The following is a 25,800-nucleotide window of genomic DNA, read 5'->3' as shown; positions in this document are numbered from 1 at the left end:
CTTTGTGATTCATAGCATTTGCCTTTTCTAGAGACACAGATGCTTCTAAGGAACGCCTTTTGTTTATATAAATAGTCAAAGACTCAGTTTGCTGAATGCTTTGTCACCGCTGGGGGCTGGGGGAGGAGGACAGCGGACATGCCAGGAGTGGGGAGGAGCTGGCAGCAGGCGCAGGGCTCACCTGTTCCATCTGATTTCCAGGTATGGTTTTCTAATCGAAGGGCCAAATGGAGAAGAGAAGAAAAGCTGAGGAATCAGAGAAGACAGGCCAGCAACACACCCAGTCACATTCCTATCAGCAGTAGTTTCAGCACCAGTGTCTACCAGCCAATCCCACAACCCACCACGCCTGGTAATTTGGAATATGAATACTCCTCATAAGTGTGTTTCAGCCTGTTTACCCTTGGCTTTGATCCTCACCATGACCGTCTGTCGTGTGCCTCTCCCTGCAGTTTCCTCCTTCACCTCTGGCTCCATGTTGGGCCGAACAGACACGGCCCTCACAAACACGTACAGTGCGCTGCCGCCCATGCCCAGCTTCACCATGGCGAATAACCTGCCTATGCAAGTAAGTGAGGCCAGAGGCAGGCCTGCTTAACAGGACCCTGGGAGAAGAAGTGAGGAGTGGGTTGAGGCCTGCAGACCTCAATGGCCCTGTGTGTACTTTTGGGAGCCTTTCCCAATATAATGATTGGCTTGACCAGTGAGATCCGAAATGCAGTCAGTCAGTCCAGTCTTTTAGTTGATTGATTAATTGATTGATTCATGCCTTTAATAAAATAAAAACCTGATGTTTAGTCAAGATAGTCTGCATTTTGCTCGTAGGGAATGTCAGTTTGATAAAGTTGGGTGAGAAGGGGGCATGTTCTGGGGACCAGTGAAACTTGCACCAGAAAGTGAAAATGAAATAAAGCTGGCAAGTTAGTAGATAGTAAGGAGTTGGTAAACGTAAAAAATTGGGTTTATATAAATATGTTCATTTTAATAAATACATTCTGTATATGCGTTTTGGATATTATTTAGGATGTTTGTGATAAACTAGTGAGGAAGAAAAACAGGATCAGAAACGGGATTCGCATTTGCATAGTGCAATACACTTAACACAGAGAAAAGCTAGTTTTCTTTCTATACCTTACAATAAAAAAAGGGATGGAAGGTTTTGCTAGAAATTTAGTGTAACTTTGCCATGAATTGTGTGACAAGTTTGTGGTGTTCCTAGGTGCCTGGAAGAGTTGAAAAAGAGTATTCACTTTCTATAAAACCTGCTCCTCCTCTCAATTCCATCCTAAATATTTATCAGCCCCTACATGTTCTAGGCTCTGTACTAGGTTAACCCTTTGTGATGGAAGTTGTAGAAGGCAGGTGGGGTGTACTTTGGAGCCAGAGAGATTCTTGATGGCGAAAAAACTGGCCTTCTGCAGTGACTTTCCCAGAACTCCTGTTCTGTGTGGGCAGCAGTTAGAGATGCCAGACAGCATGAGATGGGCCAGCATGAGCCCCTGATGGAAACAGACCTGGGGTTATTCTCTACTGAGCATCTTTTGCTGGATTTCTAATCCAAATCACACCAACATAAATATTTTATAGTCTTTAGACTAATATAAAAGAGTAGCTAGATAAGCACCTTCAGAGGCATTATTCAGACGTCTATTTTTATTACATTTGGATATTATTGGCCATGGAGCAATTAATGTAAATTAAGGGATTAACAGCCCATTAGTTGGTGTTGCTACAACTGCCTTGGAATTTTCCAGAAGTCAAGGTTGCCTAGAGGAAGTGATTTCAGGAATTAGAAACAAATGCAAGCTGAAGTTCTGGCAGGGCCCTGAAGGCCTGCTTGCCTCTTTGAACTTGGTGTTAGCATCACTCTGACTTTAATAAGGCCACTGAGTGTCTTGTTCAGTTTTGTAAATTGTAGCAACATCTAGGTTTCTATGAAGATAAAAAATGTGTGTGAGAGAAAACAACTGGAAACAATTAAATAGATGCTGCTATTCTGTTAGGGTTGTTTCCACATGTAGACTGGTGTGGGTCAATTTTTTTTCAAATACAGACTTTTAAAAATTGTACATACATCATTCAAACCATACATACATTCATAAGACATAAAGAAAATACATTTAACAATGATTCTACTATGCAGAGAAAATTGCTCTTTGAATTTTGGAGTGGGGTGAGAGCTGTTTTGTCTGTCCATCAATTTATCCTGTTGACCAAAATCTTCAACCATTTTGCAAAGGGTGGGTGTTCTCCTCTGAACTTTCTTTAATACATCCCTCTCTCTGAGGATATGGGTCTTGGAATGTTAAACATTTCTGGTTTACAGAGCAGAGAGTACCATCATGTCCCTTGTTCTTGACATTGTGCCCCTGTTAATTCACCCCAAGCTTGCTGTTCTGGCATAGCCCCGTGAGAGCTCATGAGGGGTTCCATCCCAGCTCTGTGTATTTTTTTTTCCTTAATTAAGAAAAAGGTTTATCTTTTCAATATCATGATTCCAGACACTTAGAGCACAGCCACGCAGTTTTGTGGGTAAAACTCAATGTCAGTTTTGGGGGCTCTAAGGAAGTCACAGCTGATTCTCAGGATGGGGCTAGGGTTTTACTGACACTTCTGACTACTTCAGGCTGAGATCATGACTGATCTGCTTCTTCAAAGGCTCTTTAAATCCATGAGTTCAACTATGAAGGGCTTTCAAGGTCCCTAAACCAAACTTTACGGTGAGCTCCTCCCGCTGTTCTCTGCCTCAGAGCTTGAGATACAGGGTTTGGGGCAGGGAGGATGTCACTGGATTGCCAAATAAATTGGATTTGTGGGAGAGGGAGTATGTGTTTATGGAAGTCCTCATGTTACAGTTTCTCTAAAGGTGCCAGCAGAGGTCCAAGATAAAAATGGGCAAAAATTCTATTAATTTTATGAATAATGCCAACCGTCTAGCCAGACAATTGTCTGAATTTTTGGTTCTTTAAAAACTTTAGTGCATAGGCAACTTTAGCAGTGGCCAATAGAAGGACTGGTTGGAGGCTGGATCGTAGAGTTATCATATGGAATTCCCGTGCTTTACCCGAGGGCATCGTCAGTGATCAGACTTGTTGGCAGGGTTCCTGGGGAGGTGGGAGCCTGGGGATATGGCTGTGCGGTGTGTCTCTCAGTAACCACCGGTTTGCCTTTCTCCTCTCAGCCCCCCGTCCCCAGCCAGACCTCCTCGTACTCCTGCATGCTGCCCACCAGCCCTTCGGTCAACGGGCGGAGTTATGATACCTACACCCCACCACATATGCAGACACACATGAACAGTCAGCCAATGGGCACCTCGGGCACCACTTCCACAGGTGAGCTGCCGCTCTCCGCGGGCTGCGCAGAGGTGGCCTTTGCAGCTTCTTTTGCCAGGTGATCTCCCTTCACTCAAAGTTTACCTAGAAGGAATCTCCTAGCCTTGTGGGATGGGATGTTTAACTCTCTGATGCTCACTTCTCTGGGGAGAACGGATTAAAAAGGGAAATTCAGTCAAGCCAGCTGGGAACTTTTGATGCCATTTTGACAAAAAAACCAAAACTGTTTTTCCTGAATTTGGTCACGAAAGTTGTATATAAAGATAAGGCCTGAAAATGTAAATCTTCTGAGGAGGAATGATTACATCAGCCAAAGCCCAACTGTAAGGCCCCCTGAGTCTATTGGAAGACCTCACTTCCCTCCTAGCCCCTCTGTGCCTTTCATTGCGGCTGAAAAAGTACCTCTTTGGTTTTCCAGACAAGTTTTCTTGCTGAAATTCCAAACATACAAACAAATGGAGTTTTTTTTTGGGGGGGTGGTTTGGGTGGAGGAGCTTGGGATTCAATAAGGATGTGTAAACATGTTATCTGGTTTCTGAAGGTGTTGCTTTTGTTTGTAAGACTTAAAAAAAATTTAAATACAGTTAACATGTTAGAAAGTATTAGAGTTTTTTTTTTTAAACCTATAAATTCATACTCCATGCCTGTCTCTCGAAGGGAATATCTACATGGCTATTTCTTTCGTCCACTTCTAGGGCTCATTTCCCCTGGTGTGTCAGTTCCAGTTCAAGTTCCTGGAAGTGAACCTGATATGTCTCAATATTGGCCAAGATTACAGTAAAAAAACAAACAAAAAAAAAACAATCAGAAAAACAAACAAAAAGAAAGGATATATTGTGTTGATTCGGTCAGTGACTGTGTGGACACAACAGTTGGGCGTTCAGGAAGGAGAGAAAAATGGCTGTTAGAAGCACTTCAGTTCTGCAGTTGTGTCCTGTGTCGTAACACTGGGGAGTGGACTTGAAACAAGGACCTTTGTACACAGAAGGCACGGTATCAGTTGGAACAAATCTTCATTTTGGTATCCAAACTTTTATTCATTTTGGTGTATTATTTGTAAATGGGCATTTGTATGTTATAATGAAAAAAAGAACAATGCAGACTGGATGGATGTTTGATCTGTGTTGGTCATGAAGTTGTTCAAAAAAGAAAAAAAAAAAGGAAACCATGATCAACAAGCTTTGCCACAACTTTAAGAGTTTTATCAAGATATATCGAATACTTCTACCCATCTGTTCATAGTTTATGGACTGATGTTCCAAGTTTGTATCATTCCTTTGCATATAATTAAACCTGGAACAACATGCACTAGATTTATGTAAGAAGTATCTGTTGGTTTTTCCAAAGGTTGTTAACAGATGAAGTTTATGTGCAAAAAAAGGGGTAAGATATAAATTCAAGGAAGAAAAAAGTTGATAGCTAAAAGGTAGAGTGTGTTTTCGATATAATCCAATTTGTTTTATGTCAAAATGTAAGTATTTGTCTTCCCTAGAAATCCTCAGAATGATTTCTATAATAAAGTTAATTTCATTTATATTTGACAAGAATATTCTATAGATGTTTTATACACATTTTCATGCAATCATAAGTTTCTTTTTTGGCCAGCGGAAGTTAATTGTTCTTAGATATAGTTGTATTACTGTTCACAGTCCAATCATTTTGTGCATCTAGAATTCATTCCTAATCAATTAAAAGTGCTTGCAAGAGTTTTAAACTTAAGTGTTTTGAAGTTGTTCACAACTACATATCAAAATTAACCATTGTTGATTGTAAAAACCATGCCAAAGCCTTTGTATTTCCTTTATTATACTATTTTCTTTTTAACCTTATAGTGTGGTGTTACAAATTTTGTTTCCATGTTAGATTAACATTCTAAACCAGTGGTTACCTTCAGACATACTCTATTTTAAATTCTGATCATCCTTAAAGAAATGATTCTTATAGCTACTGTAAGTTGGAAATGTGTTCAAAAAAAATTCCACAAAGCTGTGTGTAGATCTGTGCCCATTTATAACCATAATATATATACAATACACAAAATGGTAATATTTCCCAGTTAGCCATTTAATTCGGAAGCTCACAGCCTAGAAATAATTTTAAAATGCAACAAGCTATTAACCAGGACTCGTCTTTTGAATTAAGGCTGGCATTTTCAATCTGGGCAGATTTCCATTGTCAGCCTGCTTCAACAGCGATTTCACTGAAGTATATTCAGAAGTAGGTTTCTTATACAAGATTCCCTGAAAGCTGTTGCCTTTCTCAAATAGGCCCTCTCCCTTTTCTGTCTCCCTCCCCTTTGCACAAGAGGCATCATTTCCCATTGAACCACTACAGCTGTTCCCATTTGAATCTCGCTTTCTGTGCGGGTGTGGATGGTTGGAGGGTGGAAGGGGGGATGTTGCATGTCAAGGAATAATGAGCACAGACACATCAACAGACAACAAAGCGGACTGTGACTGGCCGGTGGGAGTTAAAGGCCTTCAGTCATTGGCAGCTTAAGCCAAACATTCCCAAATCTATGAAGCAGGGCCCATTGTTGGTCAGTTGTTATTTGCAATGAAGCACAGATCCGATCATGTTTAAAGTGGCGGCACGCAGGGCAGGAGTGCTTGAGCCCAAGCAAAGGATGGAAAAAAATAAGCCTTTGTTGGGTGAAAAAGGCCTGTCTGAGACTTTTATTTCTGGCTGTTCTGTGTAACATATAAGTCAACATAGATAAGTTTTCTCCTGCAAACTTCAGTCAAAGGCTTGGGGTCTGGCAGTCTAGATTAAATGCTTGCACAGGCAGAAACCTCTGGGGACAAAGACACACTTCCACTGAATAGTACTCTGCTCTTGTTTGGTTTTGTTTTTTAATTCCCAAAAGCAGATGATCAGAAACATAGGAATTAATTGGAGGCTTTAAAAAATAACGTTCTAATTCAACATCTACTATTTTCTAGTTAAGGAATTACTTGTGAACGGATAATTGTGATTCATCTCTCTGGCATGCTGCATATTAATAATTTTTTTCCACCAGAGTTGCTGCACATTTAGAGAAACACTGACTACAGTTTTTGTATGTGTGACGTGGTTTGATTCACTGTTAGACTGCCCTGCACGCGTGCACACTTCAGCAGAGTGTGTACATGTAGACACTGTTGGTACAGTTGCCCATGCAAATATATCTACCTCCTGACATTTTGCAGCCTACATTCCCTGAGGGACATGTGCCCAGGGAGCTGTCAGAGGAGGGCTGTGTGTGAGTGTGTACAGCAGCTGCTGGCTGGCTCACTTCTCCCCTGCAAGGAGGATGGTTCCAACTGGCTGTGATTTGGGCCAGGGTCAGGCACCCAGTCCTGGCCCGCGGCTCTGTTGTGCAGAGAGCAGAGACTTCGGAGAACCAGGTGTGGCATTTGGGAGCAGGAGCTGGAGACGGGAGAAGGGGAGTGTCGTGGGAGCGGTGGAGCTGCATGTGTGCACTTGGGCATGTATACCTGTCCTCTGAGGGTCAGGCTTGCCAGGGCGTAGTGGGTCAGCAGCCTGGTTTAGTCTGAAGGAGCGGCCGCTCAGCTGCAGAAGCCCTCTGGTCCAGCGGGATGGGACGGCTGCCTTGCCTTCTGCCCTCACCCTAGGGAGACGAGCTGTCCTTTTGAACGGAGTGCCAGGCACGCCCCTAGGGGCAGTGTGGCAGGCACTGTGTGGAAGCAGTGCACAGAAGTGGACTTCGACTCATTCTTGAAATAATTTGTTTTTGTTTATTTATTTATTGATAGGTATATTTATATATTTATGAATGGGAACTCTTCAGGGATGCTCTGATGCCGTTTTCCAAGATTGTGGCCATCTATTTGTGATGTCCTTGGTAGAATTGCAAGACTTACAGCTTCTGATTTTTCTCCAAACTTGACTGACTTAGGGAGACCAGGTGAACAGAATTCAAGCTGAATGTTTGAGTAGGAAACATTCAAATTACTCTGAGTCAACAAATTTTTTTTTTACTACAATGAATTCCTAGGCTATCCCTCCCCCACCCCAAAGCAGTGCCTCCTTTTAAATGGAAAGCAATTGGGCTTTTTGATATGGCTCACATAATTTTTTTTCCTCCTTTTTCAAAAAAAATCATAACTAGATTTCCTAAGGCTTATTCAAACAGTATTATTCTAAGAATCAGGTTTGTTTTGTGAATTTTTGTCATCTCAGGATGGTTTCCATATTCTTCTGCTTATTTCTTTTTTACTCTGGGCCTTAATGTTAACAAGATTAAAAAAAAAAAAAGGCTTTCTTCTCTGTATAATGTTTGGCTCACCAAAGCCAAACATAAGTTCTTCCCTTTTCTGTTTCCCAAGAGTAAACCTCATCTATTTTTTATTTTAAAAAATTTATTTTTTTATTTTGCCTCAGTTTTGAATGACTTCACTGCTCAGTTTTAAAGTTCAAAGTGTAAGTACTTAGGGTTAGTATTGCTTAAATTTGGTGGTGTTGATGGTGACTATCTTTGGAAAGAATTAATGTGATGCTTTAGAAATGACATTCATAATGGGCTTAACCAAATGAATAGCACCCCCCCCCCCACTTTCGCTTTGTATGCCCATTTGTGTGTCTGATTCTTTAAAAGATAGACAGAGAATTGATTGCAGAGTGTTGCTTCCTTTTGAAGTAGTTTTATTTTGTCTAGGGTTAGTATTTGCAGATCCTGGAGGTGGAGATGAAGCATAAAAGGAAGAGAAAAGTGGAAATTGGTGGCCACTAAACAGAAATTTAGAAGGTCTCAGAACCCCAGCACCTGAGCAGACGCCAGCAGTCAAAATGTTTAACTCATGTTAAAGAAAGGCAAACCTAGCGTAAGAAATGAATACCATAGAGGGTTTAGAAGTTTTAGAAACATTTAAAAGATATGAGGATGTTTCAAATACTGTTGGGCATTGTCGCTTAAATATTTTCGAGACAAACTGATAATTGAAAAAAGGTCTGTGAAGAGATTGTATATTTCATAATATGTCAGAATGGTTTGTAAACCTACAGTAGCATTACTGAGGACCAACATTTTTATGTAATAGGTTAGTAGCATATGGAGAATTGATAATGGTTCCAGAAGGAAAGAAGGAAAGAAAACACATTTTTAGAGTGGGTTTTTATCAGCGGAAAACATAAATATACATCCCTGTCCAGTAGCTTATTTTTACAAAGCATGCCCAGTGAGTCAGAACAACTTGGATCTGATTTTTGGAAAGCCCAGATACTATTATTGTTCAAAATGCACTTTTACTGAGTTTGAAAAGTTTCTTTTATATTTAAAATAAGGGTTCAAATATGCATATTCAATTTTTATAGTATTTATCTATTTGCAAAGCATATATTAACTAGTAATTGGCTGTTAATTTTATAGACATGGTAGCCAGGGTAGTAAATCAATGACCTATTATTTTTTACAAGCAATTTTCATATCTGACCATTTTCATATCTCCCATTTCCTTTTCAGAGTCAAATGCTATGTAATTGTCCTGTTGTGTTTGTATAAAGTGAATCACAACATGGTAAGAAAAAGGTTAGGTTTATTAAAATAATAACCTGACTAAAATATTCACTTTAGTTTATTCAGTGTTCATAATGCTTTCAAAAGACATAGCAAAGCTTTTGTGGAGTATCTGCATATTATTTATTATCTATGGACTAAATTGATTTTTTGAAGTTGCTTTAAATTTTAAGAGCACCTTTGCTTAATACAAAAGCCCTTTAATTTTAACTGACAGATCAATTCTTAAACTTTATTTTGAAAAGAAAATGGGGAAGAATTTGTGTCTTTTGAATTAAAAGAAGTGAAAAAAATAAACCAGACATTCTAAAAAAATAGAAGAAGAAACCTGATTTTTAGTACTAATGAAATAGCAGGGTGACAAAATAGTTGTCTTTTTGATTTTGATCACAAAAAATAAACTGGTAGTGACAGGATATGATGGAGAGATTTGACATCCTGGCAAATCACTGTCATTGATTCAATTATTCCAATTCTGAATAAAAGCTGTATACAGTATGTGTTTATGCTACAGTGGGTTTTTTTTTAAGTGACTGACATTCATCATATTGGTTAGACAGTTTTAAAAACCTAGTCTTTGTTTTCTACAATGTTGTCAAGAACAAATAAAGTATAATTTGTGGTATATTAAAAGCAAACTGCTTAAAAGTGCTACATATAACTGCTTCAAAGTAAGTCTAAGGTATTTGAAAGTGTATTTTGGAAATTCAGTTTTTCCTAACGGATGTTAAACAGCTTTTTAAAAATTGAGACTCTTTACTTAAATATGCAAGTTACTTTTTAAACTTTTGCTTTTTGTCTACTTTTTGCCAAAAGCTTTGAGAATATGGAACTATGACTCAAAAATGAGTGCTTTATATGAAAACTAGCTCAATCTGCTATATGTCTGAAAAGATATGTTTGTTTATATGGTTATAAATGTGCACACCTAACCAATGCTCATAATTAGCAAAGGGTTTACCTGATGCAATGCGAATCTCTGTAAGCTCCAGTTTTACACTTTGTCTCAGATCTCCGTTTTGTAAACAACCTCTCATCAACCTTCAATACGTGTTTTTCCGTAGTATCCTAGCATGAATGTAGCTGTCAGTTTGAATTTCAATTCTGAATTATGTCTATTGACATAATTTCATAGTGCTGACTTTAATTGTTTAGGAGTATTAAACAGAGACCATCAACTTCTTTGTCAATGTTTTCTATCACTCAAGTTCTTTTATTTATTAACTACTGTGGTAGACTGTCTTTAATGGAGTCTCCTTTTTTGTCCTTTTTCTTTTTTTTTTTTAATTGAAGTATAGTCAGTTTACAAGGTTGTATCAATTTCTGCACAATGTTTCAGTCATACATATACATATATATTCCTTTTCACATTCGTTTTCATTATGGGTTACTATAAGATATTGAATATAGTTCCCTGTGCTATACAGTATAAACTTGTTGTTTATCTGTTTTATATGTAGCAGTTAGTATCTGCAAATCTTGAACTCCCACTTTACCGCTTCCCGCCCCCTATTCCCCCTGGTAGTAGTTTGTTTTCTATGTCTGTGACTCTGCTTCTGTTTTGTAAATAAGTTCATTTGTCTTTTTTTTTTTAGATTTCACATATAAGTGATATCACATAATGGAGTCTTAATACCACAATATTATTTTGTCTTCGTCGATTTCATAACAGGAAGCATAAATGTGAATTCATTTTACTATAGTCTTCATATATTAGCGGTCAAATTTTTTTCATTAAAAAAAAAATCCCTGCATTTTTGGTGGGAAGCAACTTTTTCAGAAATGAAGAGAAAATATGTTTTTCATATACAGTTTTGAATTTCATAATGTTTTATATGCTGCCTGCTGTAACATGCACCATGAGCTAAGTGCCTTAAATACACACACACCAGTGACTACTGTAAGGCATCTTGAATTTCTGACATTTTATTTGCTTTTATTTAAAAATAAAATTATCTGTTTTCTCTAGATAGAACATAAAACAAAATTTTAAAATTAAAGTATTTCTAGTGTACTGTTTCTGTATAAAAAGTTGGTTAAATTAATGAAGAACGGTGGCCTCATATTGCAATCCTAACTGTTTTTCAAGGATTGGAGGGTCAAATCGTTAAGAAAAATATTTACATAAGCTATTAGCAGTCATAATTAGAGTGTCATATAATTCTGCTGCAATGACTAAGGAGGAGTCACTAGAAGTCCAGGTGCTTCTTGCCTCCGGCCATCATGCCACAGCCTGGGCCCAGCAGCTTGGCGGATTCTGCCAGATCCTGTTTGCTCGAGCGGCTCACTGTGTCTGACAAGTCTGGAGGCAAATGCAGTCGCTATGGCGGAAGATTTCAGGAGAGGGAAAGAAAGAAGAAAAAAAATAATTAATTCTGCTTTTGCTAGCACACTTCAGGATACAATATTATGCTCTGTTGATCAGCATTTAGTCTTGCATATAAAATTCCTGCTTAAACAATTCTTCACAGTGAAGCCCACTATAATCACATCCTATTCCTACTAGATTTTACAAATTGTAGCCATTACAGAAACTGGACAAGGAATCTTAGTGGAATATTTCCAGAGTCCAAACCTAAATGTATTAAGATTTTTCTTATTTACGTAGAAATTAAAACATGCAAATGCACACACAAAAAGCATAATTTAACAAATACCACATAATACTGGCAGGATTGTTTTTTGGCTTTGTATTGCCTTTTTTTTTTTTTTTTTTTTTTTTTTGCCAGGGGGCTCCAAAATGGTACTTTTCAATCGAATGTAGCTTTTCAGCAATTATGGATTCCCACAAATGCTTGTTTCCCTTTGTCTATTAAGTTGACCTGATCCTTTTCATTTCAAGCCTGTACTTTATTTAAGGAACAATTTTCATAGACACATCTCATATTGACATAATGAAAAAAATTATACCAATCAAAGGGTCAATATTTTTCACATGCTCAGAAAAGTCAGCCATAACATGTGCTACAGGTCTTGGTAAGTTTATTTCTATGCATTGTGTTGGGTCATGTGTTTAAAAGTACAGTGTAACTTTGAACATCTCCCCATCTAAACTGTTTTTCTGCAGACAGAGGCTGATTTAAGGAGACCCAGTTACCAACCATGATTACAGGACAGCTACTGTAATTAGGGAGAAATATTCGTATTTCAAAAGAACTTTTTTTTGTTTTCACAAGGATCTCTATTCAGTTCCTTTAACTATCAGTGCTCCCAGCCCACATGTTTTGTTTCATGAAAATCCAAACTCAAACGACACATTTGTCCTGTGAGATAGAGTGGGTGTGGGAGGCTAAAGATACATAGGGTGGGTTGGGGTCATCCCCCGACTAAGCGAAGCCTGGAGGAGGTAAGCTGACCTGGAGACAACCTCCCAGAAACCCTTCATTTGAAAACTCCCTTCAATACGAAAAAAAATCAAGACGGGAAAAACCATTTTTTTTTTTTTTTTGGTCAAAATATTATGATCCAGCAGCATATGTTCTGGCTATTTTCTTTCCTAATAAAAGGCTTGTTTATTGTCATGTAAACACAAGCTGTGTGCAGAGGATCAAAATATTTTAAATTATTAAAATAATTGATGAAAATATTCTGCCTTGGTTTCAGTTTGCCGAGACAAATATATCGAGGATGAAAGACACTATTATACAGATCAACGAAGATGTCAGAAAGGTCCAGAAAGGCTATCATATCCATATAGCAACATGGTATTGTTCCTTTGTATCCTTAGCACCCAGCCTGTCACTTATTAAGTCATTAAATGTCTAAAATTTCTTGAATAATGAAAAAGAGCTCAAATAAAGACATATTTGTTCCTTCATTTTAAATAATTCTTTCATTTCTTCAGACCTTAGTTTGCTTCAGAAAGGATTTCAGGTAGAAATGAAAAGTGTGAAAGTTCAGGAATCTAAAAGACACGTGTGGCTCTGAAGTCTGAGGTTACTAATGTCTCTGTAGTGTTAACTGTCGATGTTCACGTGAGGCAGCAGGAGGGAAAGAGACATTTAACTATATGTCTGAATTTTAATGTTTCTTTAAGATCTTAGAGTTATTGCTAATGAGCAAAGGAAAAATGACTAGGATACATGCATGATCTGAAGGCTCTCTGAAACTTAAAGAAAATTCACCATTAAAAAATGTGTGTGTGTGTGGACTTCTGATGGGACCTCCCAAAGATGAGGTCAGATGGTGACTAGGCTGTTTAGGAAGTCAACTGGAGTCAACAAATATTTAGACTCTACTTCAAGCAAGGCATTCAGGAAAGATATGTGAACAGAGCACCTTCTATACTCCGTGCTGTCCTACAATCTAGTAATTGGCATGAGATGAGCACACAGGTGACCCTCATGGTGAGTAGTCCAAGTTACAGCTACAAGAAAGGCAGAGACAAAGCAGAAATCATGGTGGGGCCCAGCGAGGCAGGAAAAAGGTTCATGGAGATGAGCTAGGTGTTAAATAATGAACTGGATTCTGATACTTAGAAATGGTGATTTCCTTAATGGTAGAACTGATACATCTTTAAGATGTGTTTGGTGGAAGGGGCATACTGCTCTGACAATCTAGGTGAGGAAGCTAGTGAAGTTTATTCAGAACCAGCATAATACAATTTATTTCAGGAGCTTACCTATTTGCTAAAAATTTCTCTTCCTCTGCTTCTCTAGGCAATGAGTTTGAGCCAGTTGGCTGAAAGCCCTTCATAGCAAAAGTAGCTAAATGTGACCTGTGACATGCTTGGAAATCTTTCAGGTTGAATGGCTTTGAAGAAAAGTCAAATACCATCCGTGTGTAACTTCTCAGCACAAAAATTTGGGGTGATGTGATTGAATGTTTCTAACCAAATGCTACACTGTAAAAGCTCGTTGCACACTATTGTCCTCTGAAAAAAGCCCAAGGATGGCTCTGGGAAACATGTGGATCTATGTGTGAGTTCGCCAGCTTTTGCTGATTACTTGAACAAGCTTACTATGCAGCCTAAATTCTCAAGCAGTGGGTTTTGTTTTCTCCCTTTCTAAGCCTCCCCCTGTGCACCATGTCAGTGCGATGTGAAGCAGGGAGGAAGAAGGAGAGATCAGGTTCCAGGCTTGCCAGGTGTGTCAGGGACTTTCCCTTTGAGGCTTCCAAAGCATTTACACACTTGACATGTAAACGTTCAGATGCTGCTATACCCCAGATCTGTCTTCTGAAAAAACATGCTGTAAGATCCTCTGCATAGCACGGTGACCTCCTTTAGACTAAAGCTGCAAGGCTGTGTGTGTGTGTGGGAGGTATATAAACTTCTAGACCTGGAGGTTTCACCAAGTAATGGTTTCAATAATAATCAGACTATGGAAAAAAATCTGGTATATTTTCAAGCTTATAAACCAAATCAAGGTATTAATCTTTCTCGTTTTATACCTGGGGTTCTAAGACCAGGGCCGAAAACACATCTAACATCTTGAGCTAACATTTTCCCACCTGATTTTCTTCTCCCAGGTTCTGGGAGGAAGGGGTTGTGCTACTGAGGCAGGAGATGCTTATCGGGCTGGTTGGCTGGCTACCTGTTTTTTCCATGAATGCCTTGTCTATAATGATGATTTCTAGGTAGGCAAAGGGACCTGGGAAAGGTGTGACAACTCCCAAGGTTCTGCAGGGGCCTGGGTGCTTCACAGCGACTCATCCCACTGGACGAATGGGACCCTTTCCTTCAGAGGTACCAGGTGGGAAATAGCGAGGCTGGCAGGCTGCTGTGGCGGATCGGGGAGCTCCTGCCAAAGGCACCCTCAGGCCCATGTGCAGCCCTGGGTCGTAATGGAGCAGCAGCAGCAGGAGAAGCGCGTTGCTCTGAGGCTCCAGGAGTTCCACGCTGAGCCGGACGAAGGTGCTTCCCCTCGGCCGGCCTCTCTGTCTCTTTATTGGGCTCAGCCAGAGTCTGTATTTTGTTCCTTCTCGAGTCAGCAACTGCACTGATCCTATAGACACACAGGATTGGGTTTCCTGGCTCCCCAGCTCCCTTCCTAATTCCTTTCCTCCCAGCCTGCCAGACCTGTGCTCGGTTCCCAGACAGAAGGGGCAAGATAATGAATCTAGAGTACACCTGGATTTGAGACAAATTGCTGGTAAATACCCATTAAAATAAGTTTAATCAATTTATATTTTTCATATTTTGCCAAGACCAAATCACCAGGCACTGTTTGTTCTTGGAAAACAATTGATGTAGTACATTTTAACCCCTCACAAAGGAATAGAGATTTGTTTTCATTCTTTTAAAATTTATGACATTTCCTGAAAAGTCACTTTCCACTACTCACAGTCACAGAAATAGGTGTTAATATTTCAAAATATTTCCTAACAAATTTTTCTTATTTCTTTAAAACACAGTTGACTTAAATTAAAACTTGTAAACACTTTAGAACCTATACGTTCTACATTGGTCCCTTCACAGAGGCAGCCAGTGACAGTCTGATGCCTCCTTCTGCCACTCGCTCTCAGTGTGACTTCAGAGAAGTCACCGCACTTGTCTAGCCCGAGTGTCCTCCTCTATCACAGGTGAATAGTCCTCCCCTCACATGACTGTCATCGGATCAGATGAGATATAGAGCGTTTCGTGAATTATGAAGTACTACACTAATTTATTTATACCTCTTCTTCCTCCAAAACAGCACTTGAGGTGGGTCACAAAAATACATATGGTACAAGATAAAAACCAGTGAGTTTATCAAGGCAAGGAAATGAATCTACAAATTTAACAAAATACATATAATTATAAGCAACAGCAGCAGAATATCGGACTTAGCCGGTAGGTCTCATCACTAAGTCTGGGTATTGCCCTCTACTGTAGTGTTGTAAAGAAATATAAGTATAAAAGGAAACTGCATTCATAGTCCTTGCTTCTGGAAAGATTTAAAAAGTCTACACATTTCCCTCACACTTAGAAAGGCAGTAGTGAAAATGGGGCCTGTCAGGTGCCTGGCATCTGGGCCAGTAAAAACACGCAAGGCTGTATTAAGGGGCAATTCAGGGCCCATTATTTAAAAAAACCTATCTTTTGCACATGTCTTTCTTGCTGACAAAATAACTAATAAAGGAAATGTCAGAAGATGAAGTTTCTCCACTCAAGTTTCAAAAGTGTTTGGTGGGGAGGGCACAGCTTAGGAGGTCCTAGGTTCAATCCCCAGTACCTCCATTTAAAAACAAAACAAAACAAAACATTCTGTGTTATGAGGCACTGCTCTGAATGGCAGGGAATGACTACAGGCTAAGATAATAATACAGAGACATCCTGACCTGCTCCAAAAATGGCTTAAAAAAGACAGAAGTGTATTTCTCTCCCACTCTACAGTCCAGAGCAGGCAATCCCGAGCTGGAAGGACTCGCCTGCCATCCTCAACGAACAGCTTCCACTTCCAGCTCCGAGACTGACGGTTTTGCTCTCGCTCAGCTGGTGGGAAGAAGGGGCCAAGAAGGCAACACTTGCAAGTTGGACACATCACTTCCACTCACGTCCAGGACTTAGACATGGCCACAAGTGGTTGCTAGGGAGGCTGGGAAATGTTTTAAGACTTGTGAAAATGTTCAGCAACTCTATTACTATGGAAGAAGGAGCAAATGGGTACTGAGACACAACCAGTAGTCAGCCACAGTTTCGAGAAGGGTCACAGCAAAGCCCTCCAGAAGCGCTGACTCAGTGTGTGAACTCCTGCTGAGTCGGCCTGGGGCTCCGTTCTTAGTTTCTGATCAAGGAAATGTACACCTGTTGCCCCTACCAGCCCAGAGGGCAGGCGTTAAAGTAGTGCTCAGAGTCTCTTTTATATCATAAGAAGAACATATTTCCTTTCTGGAAAGACCAATTTCCTTCTGGGGGCGATTTCCTTCTGGAGGAGGAGGGCTGAGGAGAGGAAACAGATGAAGCAGGCTTTGATGTATTTATCATCACTATTAATTCTTCACAAGATTTCATTCTTTCTTTGATTTTTTTTTTTTTTTTTTGGTGGAGGTATTGGGGATAGAGCCCGGGACCTTGTGCCCGCCAAGCATGCACTCTACCCCTTCTTCACAAGATATCAGAATATTATTTCAACTTGTAAAAAAAAAACCAAAAAAACAAAAAAAAAAAACCAATGTTATATAATAGTATATTATTATATTTTTACATGATTATATTATTCTGTAATCATTACATTATTAAAATACACAGTTACATTGTAATTATTTTACATCTGGTTAAAAATTTACAATGTAGAAGATGCATTTGCCTAATTTTGGTGAATTTTGTGTTACTCTTATATATGAAAAGGGCAGCAAAAATCATGCCAAAACCATGCTTTTGCTCTTTCTGGATTGGTAAGTGTACATTTGATGGTGACCAAATATTTCTGGGAAAAAATTCTGCTAAAACATGGTCAGGTTTGAGGTTTCAGTTTTGTTTGTTTGTATAAGATCCAATTCATTCTCAGGGGTTCAGATTAAAATTGTTTTATTGAATGTCATAATCATACTATATCCTTTGAAAAAAAATCATCTGGTTCTTCCTGATTGATCTGAAAATTAGACAAAATTTCAGAGTTGGAACATTGCACATTGGCTGCCCATTGAAAAATGCTCAGGTGTGCAATTATTTTGACCGTCAATTATAACTGACAGTATTGTCTTGTCTCCAAACTCACCTCTCAAAGCAGATTGTGAAGAACTCACTTGTCTAAACAAAAGTGTGATTTGTGAAAAGGCATGTGTCTGTGGCAGAGACTGCTAGCTTACTCCCAATATCTATTCTCTTCCTTTGCAGCGAGTAAAAGGATCTCTGAATATTAGTGGGGCACACGGCCTCTTAGAATAAAAGCCACACTTCCCAGCTTCCCTTGCCAATAGATGAGGCTGAGTGATTAAGTTCTGGTTACTTCATCTTGAGCAGACGTGTGATGGTTAAGTTCAAGGTCAGATCCTTAGAGAGGGGGAGGTGCCATTCTCTTCCCTTTTCCCTTGGCTTTGCTATTTGACCCCAGCAAGAGGGCCCCCACCCTGGGCCCTGGTCCACCCTTTCTCACAGAGTGAGGAATTAACAGGGTGAAGGGGATGTGCCCACCTAGAGCCTGTCCCCTTCTTTATAGGACACACTCTGGGTACTCAGAACCTCAGAAATCCCTGTGCAGATGGTCTCTTCCCCAGATCTGTCCTCCGTGGGTGAGCTGTGTTTTCCGTGTGCACACCCTGGGGTCCAGAAAGAGCCAAGGGACGGCTGTTGGTGAGAAGCATGGACAGAGTTTGGATGTGCAGGCTGGGATCACGCCACCTGCTGTGGGTGGGAAGGAGGCAGGGGTGGGGAGAGAAAGGAGGTGGGCTGAAGGCCAGTTCTTCCTCTGACTCCATGTTCTGGAGTGGAGCCCTGATTCTGAATTTAAACTCGGTTTTCCAGGAAGGTGTATTTATGAAGGAAGGAAGATAAAGCATATTTAATGATTTGTTGGCTTGATAACTATTAAATATCGAGGCATATGATAACATGGTCCTTTATCTGCCTTTCTGCTCTAGGCTCCACAATGTTAGGGACAAGCCAAAGTTCCCTCTTTCCACTTGCTGAAATGCGGACTTGAGGGCAGGTGCTGAAGCAGCCATCCTGGACCTTCAAATGGAAGCTATGGGCTGAGGAGGGCACAGCAAAATGACAGAATTAGTTTAGGGTCTCCTGACACCATCTGGCCACCAAAAGAGCCCTAGGTCACCGAAATGGGCTTTTATGTGGTATGTGTTCTATATTATTTAAGCCACTGCATTTATGAATTTCTTTAATAACAGTTTAACCTATATTCTGTTTATAGAGAATTTGGTACCTGAAAAATAGATCAAGCTCTACAGACAAAATCTAGGTTGGCTGAGTGGTTGGCAGGTGGGCAGTGAGGACAGTGTTGCCGACTGAAAAGCTGATGCCTCTTGTTATGCTTGTGACAACCTGGAAGGCAAACCTTATACCTCCTGGTCAGTGGCTCTACTCGAAACATTGGAGAAATTCAGAACATTGGTGTGTCTGTGGCCTCTTGCCACTTTCAGCTAAGTTATTTACAAACGAGAAATGAACTTAGGCTAGAACTACAGAACCTGCAAGAAGAGGGAGAGGGACTACAGCTCTGTTCAAGGAGGTGCTCTGTCTGCAGCTCACAACCCGAACTGAAAGCTCGGTAATCTGGGGCATCAGAGGGTTGAAAAAGCCCAGTTGTTTTTGCAACTGCACACTGAGCACAACCTTCACAGATGTCTGTGCCCCTAAGCCTTGGTGGAATACCTCATTAAGAGGCTGGCCAGAAAATGGGAGCCAGCTCAGAGACAAAAATCAGATTAAGGGTGTTGCCTTCCCTCTCAGGCTGACTACTTCAGATGGCTTCAGGCTACTTACCAGTAAGATGAAAGAGAAGGGTATAGGTAGAACCAAGAGGCCAGAAAATAAGACTCAGGTCTTACAAGGTAACAGTCGTGGTGGACAAGTGTCCACTTCAGCCGCCCTGTGGCGTGCCCGCCCGCAGGCAGGAGGCTGGACAGGTGTGAATTAGGCTTATCTAGTCAGATGCAGCTCTGTTAGTTTAGAAGGTGGAAGAGAAGCAAGTGCTATCTTTCTTCTGCTTTTACTACTGTAATTAGCAAACACTGTGGCAGCGGCACCCCCCACCCCCGCCCCGCCCCCAGCATTCAAGAGACTAGTCAACAGCTTCACAGGGGCAGAGAGGCAGCTGTGGAAGTAGAGGCCGGCGCAGTGTTTCAGTGTCCAGTGACTTGCTTCACAGGGGTCCAGCAGCACTGGCAGCAGTGGCAGCGGGGACTGATGAGCCCTGAGATTGTGGCCACGGAGCTGTGCACTTTCCATGAAGAGATCCAGTGACAGTCTCCCAAGTCCTCAACTTCCTCACTTTGGTAGAGGCAGCAGCCTCCCTGGAGGCCAGTCTGGTGGCACGGTCCTCCAGCCCTTCCAGTTACTTCATTAGCTCCCAGTTCTCTAGTATAAACTTACTGACTGCATAAAATTATTTGATGTGATCCGTTTCCTGCAGCTGAATCCTAGAACTATGTCCAGACATCTCTTTGGCTGTGAACCAAAGGGAGGCAAATCGACTGGGAACCTTCTAAAGTTCTGAGGAGGTTATTTTGCCTACAAATTACAAATCTGGTCAAGAGCCTACAATTATGCAACCCATAGAGAAATTTTAGGTCCACAAACCTGATCTATCAATAAGTGGGCGTATAAACACTGTGCAGCCCCCAAGGGCACACTCTCTAATAGGGATTTTATGTAGCCATCACTGATAATGGACAAGGAATAACTTCCTAAAGGGATACAGAGGACTGTGGACAAGGGAGTTCCTTCCAGAGAGCAGAACTGGGGCCCACAAACCAGGTGACAGTCCTCTACTGCCAGGACAGAGAAGTTTTGCAGTTTCAAGCCAGGAGGATTCCCCACTGAAGAGGAGGTAAGTGTGTGGGAAGAGGCTGGGCATGGATATTTGGGTTCCAAAGGGTTGTGGACTGTGACAGAGACTGATCATTATCCTCCAATACCCACTCTCCTTTTTCCCTTTAGTAGAAGAACTTGAGAATTCATGGCCATCCTGAATGAAGACTTCACTTCCAAGCTGCCCCTTCAGCTAGTTGTGGAGCACGCGACCAAGTCTGAAAAGAGCAGGAGTGACACTGCAACTTCAGGATGTTCAAATGGAACTGGAGCTCAGGCATCCTGGCTTCAAAGTCCATGTTCTTACTCACAACTCTATGTGCCAGAACTTTTCTAAGCATTAGAGGTAAAATAGTGAACAAGACAGGCAAGACCCCCGCTTTCAAAAAACAACCACAGAAAGGGACATAGACACTTAATGACTCAAAGAGAGGCAGCTCCATATAGGAAAGCAAACAAATGGAGAGGCGAATTCAGATAGAGTGAGGTCTTCTAAGGAAATGCAACATGGTGATGTGGTACTGGCTGGGGGTACTACTTTAATTGGTGAAAGCCTTTCTGGAGAGTACATTTGACCCAAGATGGGACCAATGATGACCCGGAAAAAGAAGTTTCTAGGCAAAGGGAATGAAATACAAAAGCCTTAAGGTAGGAATAAGTTTGGCATGTTTGAAAGGTGGAAAAAAGGGCAGCTCTTCTGGAGCAGTCACCAAACAGGGAAGCAGCCATGGCTAGAAGTCTGACTTGGTGGGGAGGTATCTGATTGGGTTGGATTTGTAAGCCATGGTAAGTGATTGAATTTAATTCTTAGAGCACTTAGGACTAGCAAGGGAGTGATGTAAACTTACTTCTATGATTTCAGCCATTTTCTTACAAAGCCATACATGGATATTTTCAATAACAGAAAACAATTGTTGTAAACATGGAATCCTACTAAAGACAGAGCTTTCCGAAACGTGGTGCACACAGGCTGCTCTAGATCTCTCTTTCTTCCACTTCAGGAAAGACCTTCTAGTCACTGAGTGACCCACAGTGTCCTCCCACCCCACCGTCCTCCTGTGGGGAGTGGTGGTTCTCAACCTCATGCCTGCCCAATGGGAAGATGCCAGGTGGAGGGGTTGGGGCTCTGTGTGAAATGGTCGTGGAGGAGAGACTCTGGCAGTGCTGTTTGTGAGGATGGTTTGCTGAGTTTAATCCTCTTAAAATGTGAGTCAGAATCTTTTGGACTCCACAGTAATAATGCTGCTGTATATTTCAGTACCAATGTTCCTGAACTTTCAGACATTAAAGATACCGGGGGGGGGGGTGGTGGTCACGTTACTTTCTATCTTCAGTTAATACATCTTTGGAGAATAAACTAGATTATTCCCAGAGAACTTTCCTGAAAATGGTTTTACTTTCTGCACAAACTAAAGGCAGTATCTTTTTCTTTTCTTTGGGTCTCTCCTTTGTTCTTTTGCACATTTTATTCTCATTAATGTTCTAACATAGGCAGGACTGAAAAAAAACATTTAGGTAATTAATTGTTACCTGAACTGGGACAGAAGAAACTGTGAAAGATGCCTTCCCCCAACCCCCATCAGCTCTTCCATGGGATAAAGGAATGGGGCTGATAAGTCACATGTGGCCACTGCGATCCCCTGGCTGAGTGAGCATCACTGCCTGATCGGGACTCCTCATAGCTCTCCAACGGACTCCCTCCCCTCCGTCCTTCCTGAACCATGGCAGGGCTTCTCACTCTGGCAACCTTTTGACTGGTCTCCAACTCTGCTTAACCCAAGGCTTGCTCGGGCTCTGGAACACACAATGCAGGCAGGAGCATATAAGCTCCAGAGTGTGTAGAATTTGAATTAAGCTTTTGCAGGGCCAAGCTGAGAGACTCTTGAGATCTAGGGCCTTGGTGCTGCTATGGTGGTAAGTGGAAGAAGACTGGGGTCTTCCTGTGGACAGACTGTCATTTTGAAAGGCTCTTCAAGCTTGTTTTGTCCCGGAGGCCCCTTTTCTACCCAAGACAAGTGAGGAAACATTTTAGGAGCAGTATTTTTGGGTACTACTAGCCAGGTGGCTTAAGAATAGTAAAATATTTTAGGAACATACAGTGTTTTTAGATTTGAATGTGGAGCTTGAAAAGGAAAAAACTTCTTTTAGAAATCAATTCAAACTACTAATTATATGAGAAATCCTTTTTCTCCCACCTCCATGTTTTCTTTTAAAGCATATGGGAACGACACTGGAGGGGCAAAAGGTAACAATCTCTTTGTCTTTGTCTACTAAAAATCAAACTAATGTTTGCTCCTTACTATAATCTGAAACCTCCTACTCAGTAAACTGTTAGCAGATAAATGTGTTTGTAAACTCAAGGCTGATCCCTAAATCCTAGAGATTTTTGGAACTGTAGCAGACCCACTATTTAATTGAGGGGCTGGTAGAGGCCTGACTGATACATAGCTAATGGAATAGGTGAGTTCTAACATGTGAAAAAGCAGGGATCAGAGAATTCTGAAGTCAGATAACTGCCTAAGTTACCACACTAATGTCAGTCCACTAAATAACTTTCAGACCTTGGCAGCTCTGGATGAACACTCCTTCAACCACCTATTTTTGTATGCGAGTATAGTACATATATGAACATATATTGATTTCCTTTTGGCTGTCCATAAATGAGTCCTGGGAGCATAATGGCCAATGTGTTTGTTTGCATAATGCCCTACAGTGTATGCAGAACATTGCTCCACAAAGCCCCGAGATGGGGTATGAAGGGCTCGGTGGAAATGGCAATGTACAACATCCCCACAGCATTAAATCTCCCAACTGCTCTTTAGTTACTGGGAGACCCCCGCGTTTAAGGGTCTGCTAGTTCCTGGGTATGAAGAAAGAATTTTTAATGGGGCCAAATGTAGGTGTTTACAAGGGGGAATTGTTGTTTTTTATTAGGAGCTGCCTTATGTTCAATAGTTGTATTTACTTTGTCAAGCTAGCCAGAATTAGAAATCCCCATTGCTAGGCAGCCTAGAGCGACTGCGAAGTATTTCTGGGCATTCAGAACTGAGGCATGTGCTGCCCAAAGGCAGGTTTCATTACAGTCTGTTATTTAGTCCTTGTTCGTCCCTCCCTACCCCCACACCCTCAGATAGCAGTGCTTCTATAACAGGAAACCTTGGTTTTATGCTGAAACATATTTACATGACTGAAATATGACAATTAACACATTTGTAAAGCTTTGAGGGATAGGCACACTCTAATGGTTTTTTGAAGCAGGCTGATTTCCTGGAGCTTTTAATCTTATTTTATTTTGTTCTGCCTGCATGAACAAGTTCTTGTGTTACTATAGGTATTTGACAAAGTCTACCTGGTATGAATGTGAAGAAAAAGGAAATAATACAAAAATTAACTTTGTTTTGTCTTTGCCAAACTGTTCCTGACTGCTTTCACCAGTTCAATGTATACTGAGGGCTATGCTATTATTTTTGACATGTTGTGTTAGCTTTTACACAGAGGCAGTTAGGTAGACTTTTGGCTTGACAAAATGAAATGTGGCTCTCTCTACACTGGCAGTATAAAAACTTTTCATAATGAGTGAAAAGGATCAATTACAGCAGTGATTTTCTTCACACCTCATGGTCAAAGGTACACTCTCCCAGGTGGTGTATATTTCACTTGCTCCAAACTTAAATTCACAGCCAGGTGGTATTAAGCAGTATTATTTGATAAGTGCTATTGTATGTATGTGTGTGTGTGCGTGCGCACACATGCACATGTGTATATGAGTGTGTATGCCTGTTTATACATATAAATAAACATAACAATGTTATGAATATTTTAATTTCTCTTAAGTCTATAGATTAATTAATTTCTGAAATCTTGCTAAAATTCAGAAGAAAACATTTTGGAAATGAAATGAAAAGAAAACTTCCATCTTCCTTTTGATTTCTGAAAGTATGCAAACTGTGGAAACTCCCCACCGCCAATTCTCACTTAAAAGTTTACAGCAAATTTACAAATTACACTGGTTTCAAATAGTCACCCGGTACATCTATCTCTCCCCTCCACAGATCTCCCTCCTCACCAATTTCAAAAGGAGCTCGGTGAACAGACTGGGCAAAGCGAGAGCCCTCTCTCTCCATGCCTTAGGGCAGTGATGGGGCAGCACCAGACCGAGCGCTCTAGCTGAAGGATACAGATTAGTGATGAGGACATAACTCCAAGAGTAACTCTCTGGTGAAGTGACTTCACAGATAAGAAGTAAGCAGAGAATCAATTTAGTCTTAGATAGAAAACCTCTCCATGAATAATGGGAAATAAAGTTAAAGGAAATGAAGCAAATAAAGCAAGAAAAAAATACCGATGATCAGAAAAGAGCAAAATATTTGTGAGTATATAGATAAATGACTATGCCTAATTTTAGGGGATTTTTGTTTGTTTATTTGGCTTAATCAAAATGCATGTTTCTATGGAAATGTTAACAAGAGCTAAGCTTAATTTCCACATGGATAACTTAGAAGTAATTTCTCATAGAGATTATTTTCTATTCTTTAAAAACTCATTTGCTTTTATATGTGGAGGATTTTTTCCCCCACCACTTAACTTTACCATTGAGCTAAAGCTTTTTACAAGGAGGTCTGAAAGATACTCAAAATTCAGAAGAACCAACAACCGGATATATTGAATTGGCTAAATCCTGTCTCAAGTTTTCACTATAGTAGAAAGAGTCATTCTGGTTCAAGTAGAAAGGCTGAAGTTTGGGGTGATTTTAGCCTGGGTCTGCAGGTATGCTATGGGAATGTTCCTTTTGGTATATGTGTAATTATGCTCCAAAATGAAATGATGGAGAAGAGTGACTTTGTAATTGTCATGCAGAGTTAATTCTCTAAGTTTTAAAGATTTAAGTTAAATGAAATATACATATTTGTATATTTCTATTTGATTCCCTTAATATTATAAGTGCACAAAAATTTCTCGAGGTATTAAAAGCAAAGAAAAGCATGACTTGTAGAAAAAGATCACCAAATGGTTTCTTAAATTCAACACTGACAAGTCTCACAATTTAACAATGATGAAAAAATGGAATTTTTCCTTTAAAAATATATCAAGGAGTGATTTTTTTCCTTCTTTCATTTTAACTTATATCCTAAAGGGATATTATTTGCTCTAAATCAGTGTAAGCAAATACATCAAATAATTACACAATTAAATATCTGTAACTTACAGAATATATTATAAGCACAAAAAATTTCTGTTTCTAAATGAAGAAATTCCAACAAGCACCCTCAATACCATTATAAATTTATTTTTAAGAAATACTAGTATTTATAAGTGCTTATATCCTAAATCTACTAACTGGCTTGTGTATTTTAACAGCCTGTCAAATATCTTTCAATTTCTTTCAACATCAACTAGAACTTGTAATTAAATACTAATACTTCACAAAAAAGGATAATTGATTATATTTTAAAATCATGAGTCAAAAACTATCTGAAATGTTATGGAAAAAATAAAAGTGGGAACACATTCCTTACTTCTAAACTAGTCAAAAGAATTTCCAAACT

General features: G+C 40.2%; 2 protein-coding genes across 4 annotated transcripts in view; one reads left to right on the top strand and one right to left on the bottom strand.

Moving 5' to 3' along the window:
• Window positions 1-5,154, top strand: part of PAX6 (paired box 6) — a 29,017-nt gene extending 23,863 nt beyond the window's left edge. Inside the window, exons 10-13 of one of the 3 annotated variants that reach the window (XM_032488407.1) lie at window positions 202-352; window positions 453-568; window positions 3,182-3,332; window positions 4,028-5,154. In XM_032488407.1, the coding sequence (XP_032344298.1) occupies window positions 202-352; window positions 453-568; window positions 3,182-3,332; window positions 4,028-4,113 (504 nt within the window). In that variant the 3' untranslated portion in view covers window positions 4,114-5,154. The remainder of the gene's footprint in view (window positions 1-201; window positions 353-452; window positions 569-3,181; window positions 3,333-4,027) is intronic. The other 2 variants (XM_032488405.1, XM_032488406.1) reach the window with 2 other exon arrangements.
• A 5,603-nt stretch (window positions 5,155-10,757) lies between these two features.
• Window positions 10,758-25,800, bottom strand: part of ELP4 (elongator acetyltransferase complex subunit 4) — a 209,770-nt gene continuing 194,727 nt past the window's right edge. Inside the window, exon 10 of the mRNA XM_032488404.1 lies at window positions 10,758-11,168. Coding sequence (XP_032344295.1) covers window positions 11,037-11,168 — 132 coding nt within the window. The 3' untranslated portion in view covers window positions 10,758-11,036. The remainder of the gene's footprint in view (window positions 11,169-25,800) is intronic.

The sequence above is a fragment of the Camelus ferus genome, chromosome 10, assembly GCF_009834535.1.
Source record: "Camelus ferus isolate YT-003-E chromosome 10, BCGSAC_Cfer_1.0, whole genome shotgun sequence".
Taxonomy (NCBI): domain Eukaryota; kingdom Metazoa; phylum Chordata; class Mammalia; order Artiodactyla; family Camelidae; genus Camelus; species Camelus ferus.
Note: the sequence above shows the minus strand (reverse complement) of the source record. Positions and strands in the feature narration are given on the sequence as shown.